Source organism: Echinops telfairi, unplaced genomic scaffold (assembly GCF_000313985.2).
Source record: "Echinops telfairi isolate 266 unplaced genomic scaffold, ASM31398v2 ScPeMD7_6681;HRSCAF=7622, whole genome shotgun sequence".
Taxonomy (NCBI): Eukaryota; Metazoa; Chordata; class Mammalia; order Afrosoricida; family Tenrecidae; genus Echinops; species Echinops telfairi.
The window spans coordinates 326636-343539 of record NW_022110581.1 but is presented as its reverse complement, the minus strand read 5'-3'; the positions used below and the strand labels follow the sequence as shown (position 1 = coordinate 343539).

The 16904-nt window shown below is 41.2% G+C and overlaps 1 protein-coding gene across 3 annotated transcripts in view; it reads left to right on the top strand.

Annotated features, from left to right (window-relative positions):
- ZNF280C (zinc finger protein 280C) overlaps positions 1-16898 on the top strand; it is a 56209-nt gene extending 39311 nt beyond the window's left edge. For 2 of the 3 annotated variants that reach the window (XM_045295975.1, XM_013008652.2), the window contains exons 14-20: positions 4005-4136; positions 8403-8713; positions 9086-9226; positions 12696-12758; positions 16214-16332; positions 16488-16524; positions 16651-16898. In XM_045295975.1, coding sequence (XP_045151910.1) covers positions 4005-4136; positions 8403-8713; positions 9086-9226; positions 12696-12758; positions 16214-16332; positions 16488-16524; positions 16651-16666 — 819 coding nt within the window. In that variant the 3' untranslated portion in view covers positions 16667-16898. The remainder of the gene's footprint in view (positions 1-4004; positions 4137-8402; positions 8714-9085; positions 9227-12695; positions 12759-16213; positions 16333-16487; positions 16525-16650) is intronic. The other variant, XM_045295976.1, reaches the window with a different exon arrangement.
- Positions 16899-16904: the final 6 nt, after the last annotated feature.

Below are 16904 nucleotides of genomic sequence, written 5' to 3'. Positions count from 1 at the left end.
CATCATTTTCAAAGCATTCTCTTCCCACCTGAGCCCCTGCTATCAGCTCCCCATTTCTTCCCCCTTCCTCGCTCCCTCACGAACCATTGATAAGTTATAGCTTGTTATTTTCATATCTTACATTGCCCTCCGTCACCCCTCACCCACTTTTCCGTTGTTCATCCCCCTGAGTTGGGGGTTCTAGATTGATCCTTGTGATTGGTTCCCTCTTTCTCCCCCCACCCTCCCCTAATCCTCCTGGTATCTCTACTCATTGTTAGCCATGAGGGGTTTATCTATCTTGGATCCCCTGTGTTTTGGGCTCTGGTCTGTAGCAGTGTGCATGTTCTGGTCTTAACTGATTTGTAAGGTAGAATTGAGGCCAGAATAGTGGGGTGAAGGAAGCACCTGAGAACTAGAGGAAAGGTGTGTGTTCCATCGGTGCTATACTGCACCGACTGACTCATCTCTTCCCTGTGACCGACCCCTCTGTGAGGGGATGTCCAATTGCTTATTATTGATTGCTTTGTTAATGGCCAATTTATTCAGCATTGTCACTCACCTTGCTTTCACTCATAGTCATTGGATAATCATGAACTCCCTTCCTGGCTGTTCATTAGAAAACAAATTCTAAAAGCAGAATTTTCAAATATGTTCAGTATCACCTATATTATGGCTGGAATAGTATCGACATGACTGCCAAACTTCTAGTGTATCAACTCACCCTTGGGAACCTCTGACAAGATCTTTCTATCCTGGTGGAACCCACCATGTTCCATCAGATATGAATAGGTGTTCCCTTCACAAATGTCCCAGGATCCGGTATCAGGCATCAGAAGACCCCAAAACAATCATCGATGCAAATGAGAGGGGTCAGGGTGGAGACCCAAAGCCCATCTGTTGACAATTGGACATCCCCTCACAGAACGGTCACAAGGAAGGGATGAACCAGCCAGGGTGCAATATAGCACTGACAAAACACACAACATTCCTCTAGTTCTTGAATGTTTCCTCTCCCACACTATCAGGAGTCCAGTTCTACCTACAAATCCAGTGAGATTTGAGCATGTCCATTGATACAGATAAGAGATCTAGACACATGGAATCCAGGACAGGTAAACTTCTCAGGAACAGTAATGAGAATAGCAATACCCTGAGTGTAGGGGGAAGGTGGGAGAAAGAGGGAACCTATTGCAATGATTGACATATAACCACCACCCGAGGGGCTCAAATAACATAAACATGGGTGAAGGGAGACAGTGGATGGTCTAAGATATGAAAATAATAATATATAATTGATGACAGTTTTACAAGGGAGGGAGGGCAAAAAGAGGTGATACCAAGGGCTCAAGTAGAAAGAAAATGTCTTGAAAATGATGGGAACATATGTGCAAATATGCTTGGTACAATTGATGTATGGATTGTTCTAAGCTGTAAGAGCCCCTAATCAAATGATTTAATTAAAAAAAAAGTCCCGGGTAAAATAAGCTTGATCCGCAGCTAGATTTACAAAGTAGTATTAAGTTTGGTTTTTAAAATAGGGCTACTCAAGAGTTTTTTATATAATAATGAATATTGTAAGCCTCTAAACTCATTTAGTATATATTGTTCCCCACACTTACTGGACCACTAGACCCTTCATTTACATAACACCTATTAACATGTCTTCAGGAGAGAGTTGAGAACATGAAAGAATGAGATAAAGCAGTCACTCTGACTGGTTCCTTAGGAATTTTAGAACATAATTCTTTCCTCGATGCTTTGTTAAGCTCGGGTGAAAGGTGGATATGAGACTGATAATATGCTTAGTAAGGTAAGAAAGAGGTAGGTGGGTCCACCATCATCTTGTTACATCGAAAGTATAAGCATAAAGATTACAAAGTGGTCAAAATTTTTTGGAATTTTTTTTTAAGATTGCAATTGATCATCTATAGTACAAATTCAAGAACCAGCTATGAGCAGCTAACAATTATCTTGGATCATATTTCTCTCTTTTTAAAAAAGTCATTTTATTGGGGGCTCATACAACTCTTATCACAGTCCATATATCCATCCATTGTGTCAACCACATTTGTATATTTGTTGCCATCATTGTTCTCAAAACATTTGCTTTCTGCTTGAGCCCTTGGTATCAGCTCCTCATTTTTTTCCTCCCATCCCCACTTCACCTTCCCTCGTGAACCCTTCATAATTTATAAATTATTATGTCATATCGTACACTGCCCAACATCTCCCTTCACCCACTTTTCTGTTGTCCATCCCCCAGGAAGGAGGTTATGTGTAGATCCTTGTAATTGGTTCCCCCTTCTACTCCACCCTCCCAGTATTGCCACTTTCACCACCGGTCCTGAGGGGTTCATCTGTCCTGAATTCCCTGTGTTTCCAGTTCCTATCTGTACCAGTGTACACGCTCTAGCCTAGCTAGGTTTGTAGGGTAGAATTTGGATCATGATAGTGGCAGTGGGGAAGCATTTAGGAACCAGAGGAAAGTTATATGTTTCATTGTTGCTACAGTGCACCCTCACTGGCTCGTCTCCTCCCTGTGACCCTTCTGTAAGGGGTTGTCCAGTTGCCTACAGGTGGGTCTTGGGTCCCCAATCTGCACTCCCCCTCATTCAGGATCATATTTCTCATCTGTGACCTAGAAACAAGAGGTTTGAAGAAGGACACACTCAAGCAGATTAGGATCCATTGTTCTAATGCATGCCTATGTGTACATGCTATCTAGTACCATAACTACTAGCCACATGGGCCATTTATTGTTTTATTTTTTTAAAGATCATTTTATTGGAGTCTCTTCCAACAATCCATACATCAATTGTATCAAGCATATTTGTATATATGTTGTCATCATTATTTTCTAAATATTTACTTTTGGTTTGAGTCCTTGGTTATTTGAAAATGAAAGCTAATTGTAGATAGAAAGAACCCTGGTGGCATAGTGGGCTAGTGGCTTCTATCCACCAGATTAGCAGTTTGAACCCATCAACCTGAGAAAGTTGAGGCTACCTGATTGCATAAATATTGACAGCCTCCTCCCTTAGCACAAGAACACTTTAATAACATGGTACTCACCTTTCTGACATGATTGCTGAAGACAAAATGGGTGCATAAGCAAATGTAGTGAAGAAAGTGGATGGTGCCTGCCTTGAAGATAAACAAGCAGTTATCTAGCAGGGAAGCAAATAAGCCCACAGGGAAGAAGCACACTAGCTGTGTGATCATGAGGTGTTGAGGCGGTCAGGTATCAAAAGATCCCAAACAAAACAATTATATCAGTGTTAAAGAGGGGGGTTTGAGTGGAGACCCAAAGCCCATCTGTACACAATTGGACATGCCCCCACAGAAGGGTCATAAGGAAGGAAGGATTCAACTAGGGTGCACAGCACCGATGAAACACATATCATTTCTCTCATTCCTGGATGCTTCCCCCACCCCCACTCCCGACTACCACGACCCAGTTCTACCTTACAAATCTGGCTAGACTGGAGTACACACATCGATATAGATAAAAGTTCTTGACAATGGAATTCAAGATAGATAAAATCCTCAGGAACAGTAGTGGGAGTAGTAATAGCATAAGGGTAGGGGGGGGGGGGGAGCAGGGGGAGAAAGAGGGAACCCCATCACAAGGTTGGGTATATAGCTCCCCCCAGGGAGATGAATAACAAAAAGATGTGTTAAAGGAAGACAACAGACAGTGTAAGACATGAAAGAACAATAATAATAATATACAATCAAAGTTTCACGAGGGGGAGTGGGGGAGGAACTGATACCAAGGACTCAAGTAGAAAGAAACTGTTTTGGAAATGTTGATGGCAACATATGTACAAATGTGTACATGCTTCTGGAACCCAAACACTAAGGCAAGGAGTGATTTAATTTTTTAAGGGAGTCATATTTTGATAATTATGATGGAAGAGGTTAAAGTACTTGTATTAATAATATTTAAATATTTGAATGACGAGCCATTTTAGGTTCTTGGATTTGTTTGGTAGGGGGGAAAAATTCTTTTCTATTAACAGAAAAAAGGAATCCATCGTTGCTCAAAATGCAGACTACAATTTTTGACCTCCAAGGAGAAGGCTGAGCACAAAGTACAGCATCGGACATTTTTAAAGCCGAAAGAACTAGAAGGATTGCCTCCTGGGACAAAAGTGAGTTTTGAATTTGTCAGAATTTAATATTTTTGTATGGTACAGTAAAGGAACTCCCATCTGATTTTTTATTGATTGATTAAATGAATGAATATTAAAACTTAATTTCTAGCCCTTATTAAAGCTTTAATTTTCAGTTTTATATTTATATTTGGGAAGACAAACTAACCTTTTTCAGTTCACTCACATGTGATACAGTATTCTTCGTTAGTAGTATATCTAGATGAACTATAGTCTGAGTCAATCTGGTTTCATTGTTAAATGGACTGTCTTTGAATTATGTCAATTGGTAGTGCACCTATCTGTTTTACTGCTAGACTGTAAGGTGTTTGCAACAGAACTTTGTTTACTCCATCTTTTGTGTCTTCAGCATCTGCCATTGTCACTTGAATGCCATAGGTTTGCTGAAGTTGTTATTATGGAATCTTCTCTCAAGAAACAAGGTCTTCCCCTGGATAGCATTGCTATTTTAAGTGAGCAAACACATGTCTGACTGTACACATGATCCTTGTCATTTCTTTCTCCCTGATTGCCTTATATGTAACTGTTTTCTCTGACTTCTCTTAAATACTTGCTCCGGTGGAGGGACACAGAGGTATGCATAAGCCCAAATGAAATAATCCCCAAACATCTTTGTTTGGCTTTAAATACTTAACGTTGGAATGTGGGTATGTCCCCTATTTGAATTAAGTAAAAGAATGTCAAGCCATACTCTGAAGACTTTCTCCAGTATTTGCAATCCAGCCATTCTGTACTGACACTTTCCATTTAGAACACTAATGTAAGCAGTATAGCCCTTTCTCATAGCTTCATTTAATGATACTGATACTCAATGTTTTAGAGCACTTTAAGCCTTCAGTGTGCTTTTATAAATGCATTTCTATTCTTTAATCTGGAGTCCTGATGATATAGTGGATTAAGCAGTGGACTGCTAACCGCAAAGTCATCAGTTGAGTCCACCAATTACTCTGAGAGAAAGCTGAAGCTAGCTGTTCCCATGAAGATTTACAGCTTTGGAAGCCCCAAGGAGCAGTTCTGCTCTGTCCTATAGGGCTGCTATGTAGTTGGAAACAACTAAATGGCATTGGGTGTGTTTGTATTATTATTTAATCCATACAACAAGCTAATGAGGTACGCAAGGCAGATATCATTTCCCTGTTAGAGATGAGGAGAGTTGGAATTGATCAATTACCCAAAGTCACACGGCTAGGAAAAGGTAGTGCTGAGATTTCGCCTAGTCTTGACACCTTGCCCAGTGCTTTTTGTATTTCATAGGCTGCTTCCTCAAGTACATGGGATGGGGGAAGGGACAGAGTATAGTCCCACAAGTAAAAAGAATGTTTGCTGGGTGATAGTTTTCCATGATCAACCAGTGGATGCAATCAAATATTTTCCTTTTCTAAATAGTAAATGATAGATGTTATATATCTAAAGAAATTCTGAATATCATGAAATTCCCCCTGGTGCATTGTGAATTTGTCACCTGTTACATAACCTTTGGAAACAAACCCTGCCTCATGAGCCCTTGGCAAGAGAAGGTCAAGTTTCCAGAGACTTGCTTGTTTTCAATAGTTTTCAGGGGCACTGCAGGCCTTTCCAGAGTGAATGTTTTTGGCTCTGAGATTTCCCTTTTGACTTCTATAGCTGTAGCAGTCTCAGTATAGCATTGCATTAAAATAGCCCAGGGAATGGCTTCTTTTGATACTCATATAATCTGCAGTAGCTCCTAATTAGCCATCAGCATCTGGGTTAACATAAACTGCTATGTGGTGTCACCACCACTGTAAAAAAATACCAAGGTAAATTTTACTCAATTGGTATAACTTTTTAGATGAAATTCAAAACTTAACCCGATGATAGATTTTGGTGGAGAAGAATCAGCACAATTCCAATCCCCAGAATAGGAAGATGGATCTGATCTATATTTTCCCATTTTTCAAATCATGTCTGACCCTAGCCACCCACATGGCATACTGTGACCCTAGCCACCTGCTGAAATATGCTGACACAATCAAAGGTTTGGAGAGGCCACATAATTCCCTCATTGTCACCTGCTGGTCACCCTTTTTGGTCTTGGAAATTTGCTGGAACAACTCACAGAAAGCACTGTGCACATTTCTATTCACTTCCCAGCTATATATAACATTGTGCTTTTTTTACAATAGTTCAAAATATGAGCTATTTTTCGAATTAGTGACTTCAACATCTTTGTCAACAAGGCTGAGATGTAGGGCAAGAGTGACGCTAGCTCTTATGCATCCATTTGGCTGGGCTGTGATTCTCCATGATTCATTGGGCACGTCATGATGTGGCCAGACCCCAGTTTTACCTAACATCAATTTTGCAAAATCCCTGAAACAATCGAATCTGTAAGTGAGAAATGGGTATGCTTACAGCCATGCATTTATTAATGGTAAAAGGATAGTAGTCAGGATAGTTGTAAGAAAGAACTGCACAGGGGAGACCTGGGAGGGTTCCCAAAGAGGTACTTCTGGGTCTCCGCGTGGGTATGTTACCTTCCCTTTGCCACTCAGGAAATTCTCTGAACCTTCCTGTTCTGGGCTTCTGTGGCCCAGCCCTTCATAACAGATTGAGTCATGCCTTCTGAGACTGGTTGATACTGGTCTCCCAGGTAAGTCTTCTCTGGCTTGACAAACCCCCTGCCTGCCAGCACGGCTCCTTAGGTGTGGCCTCAAGGTCGCAGACCAAGACTCTTTCTTTGAGGGTTATTTTCAGGAACCAAATTTGGTAAAGTCCAGTTGACTCTTGAATTATGTATTGCAATTTTTTTTCATCATGGCTTTATTGAAATAAAATTCACACACAATTTAATTAATTCACCTACTTAAAGCATAGAATCCCATGTTTTTGCTCATATTTAGAGCTGGGTAAATACCAAAACCAATTTAAGAACATATTCATTACCTTCACACAAGCCCCATACCCATTAGCTGTCCCTCCCTGGCTCCCAGGCTCTGACAGCCATTAATTTGTGTTGTGTCTCTTCACTTGCTGACTACTCAGGATCTCTCTCAGCAATGGAATCATGCATTATGTGGTCTTTGGGGGCTGGCTTCTTTTCCTTAGCAGAATGTTTCCAAGGGTCAATCATATCATTGTATGTACAAGGGGGCTGCAAAAAGTTCATGGGAGAGTGGAATTGAAAGATAAAAGAATTTTCCCATAAACTTTTTGGAATTTCCTCACATATAAGCACTCCATTGGTCAAATCATATTCCATTATATGAATACCATATTTTGTTTACCCATTTCGTATGGATATTTAAAATGGGTTATTTCAATGCTTGTTGCCTATCATGAATAATATTGCTATCAATATTCATGTGTAAGTTTTTCTGTGAACAATTTCCTGAGTCTATACCTCGGGATGAGAATCCTGGTGGTGTGGTGGGTTATGTGTTGAGCTGCTAGCCACAAGGTCATCAGTTTGAAACTCGATGGGAGAAAAGTGAGGCTCCCTACACTTGTGAAGATTTATAGCTCAGCAACCCACAGGGGCAGTTCTACTTTGTCCTATAGAGTTGCTATGAGTTGGAATTGATTCAATGGAATTGAATTTTTGATTTTAGAATTGCTGGGTCATGTGTTACCCCTGAAGGAGCCATGTGGTACAGTGAGGGGGGCGGGGGGGTAAAGCATTGGACTCCTATCCTAAAGGTCAGTGGTGCAAATCCTGTAACAATTCCATAAGAGAAAGATGAGGCAGTTTGCTTCCATAAATGTTTACAGCCTTAGAAACCCTATGGAATAGTCTATTCTGTCTTAGAAAGCTGCTATGAGTTAGAATCAACTCAATGGCAGTGTGTTTGGTTTTTTGGTAATGTGGTCCTACCTCAGTCTTTTTGAGGAAATGCCAAACTGTTTCCCAAAGTTATTGTTAATCATTTTTTTCTATTCACATATATTAGGTGTCATATTTTTTTAAGTATTTCCTGACCCAGGGGTACATTTTCTTCTAAGAGTTTTAGAGTTTTTAGCTCTTACAACTTAAGTCTTTGATCGTTTGAGTGAATTTTTAGTTATAGTACGAAAAGTGGGTCAACTTAATTCTTTTGCATGTGGATACCCAATTGTACTGACACCATTTGTTGAGAAGACTTTTCTTTCATCGTTGAATTGTGTTGGCACCCTTTAATGGCAGTTGCCTCTGCTTCTCCAATCAGTTTATCAGTAATAAAGTGATATCTTCATACTGATAGGATCTCATGAATTCGCTAAAATCCTATGTCACCTTGACTTTTATAGGTAACTATCCGTGCTTCGTATGCACCTGTCCCATCAAAACCAGCCACTTCTCCTCCGAGTACTACTCCGAGCACTTCTCTTCAGGTCCCATCTCCCAATTCTAAAATTAAACCTGCTAAAACTGTCACCAAAGTGAATGTAAGGAAGTCTAAGACAAGTAAATCTCGGGCAACTTTATCCACTGCAAGTAAGCGCAAAGCCCGGAAGGCCAGCGGGATAAGAGCTAAACGCAAACCCCAGGCCACTTACAACAAGCAAAAGAAGCAGCGCAACAGAGCAAATAAACTCAGCACAGCTTTGAAGAACCTAAGGTAACTGCTTTTGTTCCTAATAAGTAACACTAATTTCATTTCAAATATTAAATATCCATCTGCCGTGCAGAACTTATTTGCCCATATTCATGTGATACCATTGTTCTGGCATTGAGGCCAAGCAAAAAATTTAAAATACTTAGCACTGTTGTCATCATCTGTTACACGAGCCCTCCAGTCCATCCTACAATATTTGAGTGGGTTCACTTCGTTTTTATTTCTTGTCTAGCTTGCGCCAAAACAGTGTTTAGCTACTAAGTATTCGCAGATTTTAATTTAAATATATTAACTTCAGTTGATCAGGTGTTACTAAGGCCAGCCCTCATTACTGTTTCTTCTCAAACCGTGAGCATTTTCTCTTGTCTCCACCAGGTTTCGTCGTGGAACTCACAAGTGCATTGAGTGTCGTTGGAAAATAAAAGATTTTGCAAGCCACTTTTCTACGTTTGTCCACTGTAAAGTTTGCAAATACAACACGAACTGTAACAAAGCTTTTGTGAATCACATGATGAGGTGAGTTAAACATGTAAATTTCCCAGTAGCATTTTCCTTGAGGAAGGTTGTGTCTGGAAAACTGAGTTAGCCTAGTGGAAGCCACTTTGGCTTGGCCTGGAGCTAAAACGGTGTAGCATCAACAGGAAACTTCTGCTATATGCTCCCCAGCCCTTTCCCCTCATCCACCAGCACTGATTTCTAGCAGATTAAGTCAAGAAATTTCTGGCACAAAAATGATCAGGCCCATTCAATTAATGAAATTAGTATCGATTTGTGAGGGAAATTTGGTTTGCTGTGGGAATTTTTTTTTTAGAAAGACTTCAAAAATAGTTCTTTTCTAATAGAACACTGAATGGTGTCAATATTTTGATGAAATAAATACATATAACCAGGTGAATTTCAAAGCAATGACTTTGAGAGACTCCACGTCTTTGGCTGGAGTTAAAATCATTGGGCTGGGGGGTCTCCACTTATTTGTGTGCCCTTTCTTCCATCCATCCATCCATCTGCATGTTCATTCAGTAGAAAGAGGCTGAGGGAAATTTCAATCCTGTTGCTACTATTGGCATTCCTTCTCAGACATTGATTCCATTGTATTAGCAGAGCAGCTATCATGGCCTCCTGTGTGAGGCAAAGCCCACAATACCCACATCCTTTCATTTGTATCTCCTGAGTAAAAAATGCTCACTTTATTCTCCTTCAGGGTGTTTTAATTTTCTTTTCCTTAAAGAGCCAGAACTTAATCAGATATAAATTGAAAACCTTGATCATTCAAATTAAGGCTATTCCAGAAATAATTGAAAAATCAAGAAAAGGGGTTTTCTTGCAGATCCTCATATGGCTTCAGTATTCTTTTCTGATCAGAATCCGCCCTGGCCTTTGAGGACACAACCACCTCTCAGCTGGCTGCTGCACTTGTCTCTCTCGGGACTTTTCCTCTGGAGATTAGCCTGACCTCATGCCCCCTAACTTCTTTAGTACCAGCACTTCCCATTACACTTTTCTTACCACAGCCCCATTTGAACCTCCTGACATGTAGTACTCGATTCATTTTGAATTCTTATTCGCCGGTGTCTTTTCAGGACCTGTTCCCTCTTTCTAGCCCAGCGGCGCCCATCAAACTTATTATCTGTCTAGGATATGACTTTGTTTGATCCTGGAGACCAGCCTGTCCTCGGTCTTCCCTCCTGGCTGGTTTGCCTCTTGGATCTTTCTCTGTGCTCTGCTTTTAAATGACCACACACAACTTGATTTAAACAGCTCTGAATTCATGATCCTTGCCTTTTTGGGAGCCCTAGTGGCACAGTGGTTGCACATCTAATGGTTACATGTCGGGCTGCTGACTGCAAGGTCGGCACTTCAAAACCACCGTCCAGTTGGGTGAGAAAGACTCTGCTTTCTACTCCCATAAAGAGTTTGAGTCTCAGAAACTCACAGGGGCAGTTCTACCCTATCCTATAGTGTCACTAGGAGTCAATTCAATTGCAGTGAGTTAGGTTTTAATACCTCTATTTTTTTTGTGTGTTTTAAATGCTTTTATTCCTTTTTTTTAATCGTTTTATTAGGGGCTCACACAACTCTTATCACAATCCATACATACATCAGTTGTGTAAAGCACATTTGTACATTCATTGCCCTCATCATTCTCAAAACATTTCCTCTCCACTTAAGCCCCTGGCATCAGGGCCCCATTTTTTCCCCTCCATCCCCACCCCCCCTCCCTCATGAACCCTTGATAATATATAAATTATTATTTTGTCATATCTTGCCCTGTCCGACGTCTCCCTTCACCCACTTTTCTGTTGTCCGTCCCCCAGGGAGGAGGTCACATGTAGATCCTTGTAATCAGTTCCCCCTTTCCAACCCACCCTCCTTCTATGCTCCCAGTATCACCACTCATACCACTGGTCCTGAAGGGATTATCCGCCCTGGTTTCTCTGTGTTTCTAGTTCCTATCTGTATTCGTGTACATCCTCTGGTCTAGCCAGACTTGCAAGGTAGAATTCTGATCATGATAGTCAGGGAGTGGGGGGTGGGAGGAAGCATTTCGGAACTAGAATTACCTCTATTTTTATCTCTAAATGTCACTATAAACTTTTTTCAGTAACGTCAAGAATTTATGCTTGTCTCCATTGTTAACCTTGTCCTACTATTTACTCCATTTATCCTCTTCATCGTACCCCAAATTACTTTTCTTTTGAAGTCACTCTTTGCTCACCATCCTACTGTCAGTCTCCCACTTTTCCCCTTAATCGCCCGTCCCCCATCCTCTCCTGTTCCCTTCACTTTATTTCTTCTGTTTCGCCCACATTCCTTCTGCCTCCCATTCTCAGGCATATAATTTAGAATGAGGGCCTGTTGCATTTACTAGGCTTATATTCTTGTCTTCTTTCTGCCATCAGCATTTGCAAATGGCTTGTTATTTTTTTTACCCTTTGTAATTCAAGTAGTGCCCTTACTTAACCAGCTAAAACTGCCTCTGGACACAATTAGCCACAAGGTCCTAATCAGTAAGTATAAGGATGGTACATGCCAGCCAGGGCTAGTGCTTTTCCAGCTTTTAGCTTGCAAGAGACTAACCTGAAGGGCTTGCTTCAGAAGATTCTTGGAGGCTACTAATCGCAAGGTTGGCAATTCAAAATCACCAGCCACTCTGCGGGAGAAAAATGAGGCTTTCTACTCCTGTAAAGAGTTACAGTCTTGGAAGCTCACATGGGCTGGCTCTACCCTTGTCCTACGGGGTCACTATGAGTCAAAATGGACTGGAAGGCAGGGGGTTTGGTTTGGGGGTTTGAGAGCGATAATGGTGGCGAGTGTGAAAAATGTGATTGATGTGACCAGAAGTAGTTGGATCAGCAAATGTTTGGGTGTGTATATTTTCACCCCAATAATTTTTTTACAGATTCCTAAACCCCATTTTCAGAGATAGGTTTCAGCCGTTTGCATTTCTAGTGAGCTCCCAAGTGATAAGTGCCTTTACTGTACTTCTCTTAATTAACACTGTGCTAGGCAAATCTCGCACCTGGCTCTCCAGGCCCGGAAACCTGCCCCTATCCACTTCAGAGGAGGTGTCAGAGTTCTCCCCAGTGATGAGAAACTGTGGCTAATGCCAAGCGACTCGTTGGAGGAGCATTGCTTCAACTCAGGAGCTCTGCTTCGCTTCAGTTGCTTTCCTTAAAAGTGACCCATCCTCATAATTTCTCTTTTTTTTTTTTATTCCTCCTTATAATTTCAAAGAACTTTCTAAATGTTTGGTTTTCCAAATGATAAGCAGTGGCAGTTGCCTCAGGTGATAATTACTTCTAAGATCTTATGGCTTCTCCACCTGCACCTGCCCCCTTCCCTCACACCCACCCAACCGTATTAAGGTAAGAAAATAATTATTACCATTAACAATTTATATTGTAAACATAAGTTATTAGCAAGTATTTAGTAACTTACCGTAAAAGAAAAGTAATCCGGTCTCTCTTGTCTCTCATCTTTCCAGCTCCCATAGCAACCATCCCAGTAAACGGTTTTACATTTTTAAGAACAGTATGGGAATTCCCAGGTAACCAGTTGATTTTCTTTCCTTCTTTCCATAGACAAACAGTGGTCACTTTGGACTCCTAATTTTGGGGTGCTTAGTTTGGAAATGTAAATGAATGCTATTGGGCAGAACAGCCCCTTGGTTCTGGTCATTTGATTCTGAAACCAAAGTTGGGGTGGGATGGTGAGCAGCCTCTTTGCTCAGGCTAGACTTGACGCCAATGATGTCAGTCCTTGGGGTGGGAATTTCATTTGCATTGCAAAATAAGAATAAAAATCAAGTCTTCCAACAATATTCACGTATAAAAAAGACATTTAATAGACCCAGTCAAGTAACTCCATCCTTCCCCCAACCACTGGTCTCTCAGCTTGTCACACAGCGACATGGCATTTCTGTGTCAGGGATGCTAGGAGCTGTGCCACTAGCATATCAAATAGCAGCAGGAACACCTGTGGTAGATAGGTTCCAGCAGAGCTTACAGATGAGGAAAAAAGGCCTATCAAGCTACTTCTGAAAATTAGCCACAGAAGTTCTTCCAGATCACAACAGACTATTGTCTGAGAAAGTACTGGAAGATGAGCCCCCTAGGTGGAAAGACACTCAAGATACACAGCAGCAGTGGGCTTGCGAATGCCAACCAGCATGAGAATGGGGCAGAGGGGAGGCTGGAAGGTACAGCAATATGGCCCTTGTGAGGGTCTGTTCTATATGAGGGTCGAAGTAAATTATTAAAACTCGAGTGGTTCTTGAACTATATAACCTTCATAATTACTGGGTGGTTTCTGTTCTTTTGGAAGTAAAAATCCACAGCCTATTCTCAGCAAGAACATTTGATGAATGAATGGTTAGGGTTATACCACATACCTCAGCATCCACTGTTTTCCCCTGTCCTTGCTTGCTTTAGTTATTTTGCTCATGTACCAGATGTAGGTATATGTAAGCTTAGCCACTACTTAATGTCATGCTTTGGTTCATGGAAAAGATGGAAGAAGGAACAATGTCGTCACGGTCTTTGTATCTGTCATTCCCTCTGCCTGCTTTACTAGTTCAAGACCAGCCTGGTTGACTCCCTCACACCCCATATCCCTGTCTTCCACTCGTGCCTTTTCTTTATAGCCACCTTTTCACAACTTGCCATAATCTACATTGTGCTGTTTTGTTTATGGCAGTGTCTTCTTTCTATATTGGTTTTTGCCAGTTATTTTCCAGGCATTGAATAATGCCTGGCACACAGTAGGCAATCCGTAAGTAGGCGATGAATCAATTCGTGTCCGTGTTGAAACCATCCTCTGTGAGTGGTGGGCTCCATCTACAAAGCTGAACCAATCACTTGCAGCCAGAGAAAAGCTGGGCTGTGTCCTTTAAATAGGCTGGTGCTATTGTTAAAGCGGAATCTACTTATTACTGGATGCAGAGAATGAGAAAAGAATAAGCAGTGTTAGATGGCATTCCTGTAAAGCGTGTGTGGGAATGAGAGGGCTGTGGTGCATTTCTAAAGATGCGAGTGGAATTGTCCCCTATGCTTCCCAAGCTTAGTTGTGTGCTTAGTGTTTAGGTGAATTGCATGGTTTTAAAGGCCTGAGAAGCCTTTTCTCAACCTGAGGAGGACTCAAATTTAAGTTGAGTATTGGTCAATTTGGGAGTGTGGGACTTAACATTTTAATGTGGCATCATTCTATCGAACTATAATTTTGAGAGATAATTCATATATTGTCAGGATGAAATGTTCATTCTTTAGCTATTTATAGTGCACTTATCACGTGTAACCCAGCATAAAGAAGGCAGTGAAAAGGACAGCATCTTGGCCCCACCCCTCTGAGTATGTATAGTGTAGTAATTGAAAATAACAGCATATGTGAGCATGACTGCAAGAATACAAGGAGGTTTCTGAAAGTGCAGGGAGCCTTTGATCTCTAAAGGAAGAGAGGCTTCTACTGATCAGAAGAGCCACGAGAGTATTCTAGTTGGAAGAAATACCCTGAATAAAGATCCCAAAATGAAAATATAGAGAGCATACATGGAGAATTGCTAATGAAAAAGATCTACGTTATGTAGTAGTAAAACCCAAATCTCGGGGGAAATAGCTTTTCTTGGCCCTTTGGTGTAGATCAAGTGCAAAGTCCAAGGGGAAGTGCGTTTTGAAAATAGGTCTCAATTGCAAATGCCTTGAAAACAGGCTAGGGAGTTTGGCCTGACTTTAGAGGCCAGAGGTAAACCAGCAATGTGCAGAGTAGACTTGAAAGAAGCTTTGAAAGGGGTGCCAGGTGGGTTGTAGTTGCATGGGGCACAGAGACTAGTTAGGACTATTGTTACCTGCTGGTTTAATACAAACCCATGTCAAGAGAGGAGATGAGGTGATATTAGAGCTTGTTTAAGAACATGAACTCCGGAATTGGGGATGGGGGTGGATGGGAGGACATAGGGTTCAAATGGGTCCTGGCTCTCCCCTTTATAAAAAAAGGCCATTATTTATAGCCACTTGTCCCTTTAGGTTGTAAGGTTTTGATGAGAAATGTCTGAGCCCTCAGTCTGGCCAGGCTGATGATGCTCAATAATTATTAAAAATTAATCTTATCCTCTATTTCCTTTTACTTTCCTCCTGCCCCACTATCATGTTTTCATTCGTGTTTTGGTAATTCCTCTTGGGTACATTGCTCTTACTGAGCCCCCACTCCCCCCCAAAAAAAATTAATCTTCTAAAATATTTGAACAACTGAATGTTTTAAGGAAGAAGGGAGTCTGAGGCAGCTACAGCTGTGCCACCTCGGTGGCAGGGTCAATGGCACCGGAAGCTGAATTTCAGGGGTGGGTTGTCCCTGATTTTAGTTTTATGAAGATCACGTTCAGTGTGTAAATAGACAGGAGCCTTGGGGGATCCAGGAGTGTAAAATCTATTGCTTGTTATTCCAGTGCACGATGAACTTCAAAGATGTATGCTCAGCTACCATGATCTTTTCTTCAAGTCTGCATGTTTCTTTTCTCATTTTATACTCACTTAAATAAGACACCAGACTGTCAGCTCCATTAGCACACAGACTCTCCCCTTCTTTGTTCACCGGCGTATCCACAATACCTAGTAGCACAATGTGTATGTGAAGCAGGTCTTCAATAAACACGTAAGTCTCAGCTCTGCAGATGCGTAAAGGCACAAAAAGATGATGCATTTCCCCGGTTACTCACAAGACTAGGCTGTTAGTCTGTTGGCTACTAGCTATTAGCAACTACTGTGAGAAGGAATGATTTATAGACACAGACTGTTTTCTGAAAATAAATGGGAGCATACTGTGGACTAGGTGGTGGCATTTTCTAGAGAATTGTGTCAGTTACCCCAAGTTTATATAACGGATAGCAAGTGCCCGTTGTGACAGATAAAAGGGAAAGTGAGGGTTATTGCAGAGAAAAGTTCTTAGAGAATATGTCTGGAGAGTTTCATAAAGGCTGAAAGCCTCTTATTCTACCGCTTTGTTTTTTCGTAGGGGCATTACTCTCGTGTGCCTTAACTGTGACTTCCTAGTTGACGCCTCTGGCTTAGATCTTATGGCTAAACACTTAAGTCAACGTAAAACTCATACTTGCCAAGTTATAAAAGAGAGCGGTATGTATGTAATGCTTTGGATTTGCTTCTTGTTTTTTTAAAACTACTTATTCCAGTCCTTTTGATCAGGCCCAGTCACGGGTTCTTTATGTATTAAATCGATGCCCATCGTGTATACTGTTTTAAATATCTGAAACTCTGCATCTTCCTTTCAGTTTCGGACACTGTCTCGAGATCCAGATCTGCTTCGGCGTAAGTTTCCTATTCCGTCTCGTGCGTTTTCTTTTGATGGATTTTAGCACTGTTAACATTTGTTTAACGTATCATGAAGAGAAATGATGAATATTAAAGTCTTTTGTTTTTGTTTTTGTTTTAAAGCTCCTTGTTGAAATAGGTTCCTGTTCCATGGAGCTCGTGCAACCTGGTGCAAGACAAGTTGGAATTTCCTAAGTTCACAGTTGTGAAGTGTTTTCTTACACCGAGGCAGTTAAACGGCCGCGTTCATGACACTAGCTCTCATTTACTCGGCTTTCAGATGGCACTAGATTCCTATTCCACCTTATATATCTTTGTGTCAGGTTAACATATCTTAACCTATGTTTTGGGGGTTGTTTTTTTATATTCCCCCCCCC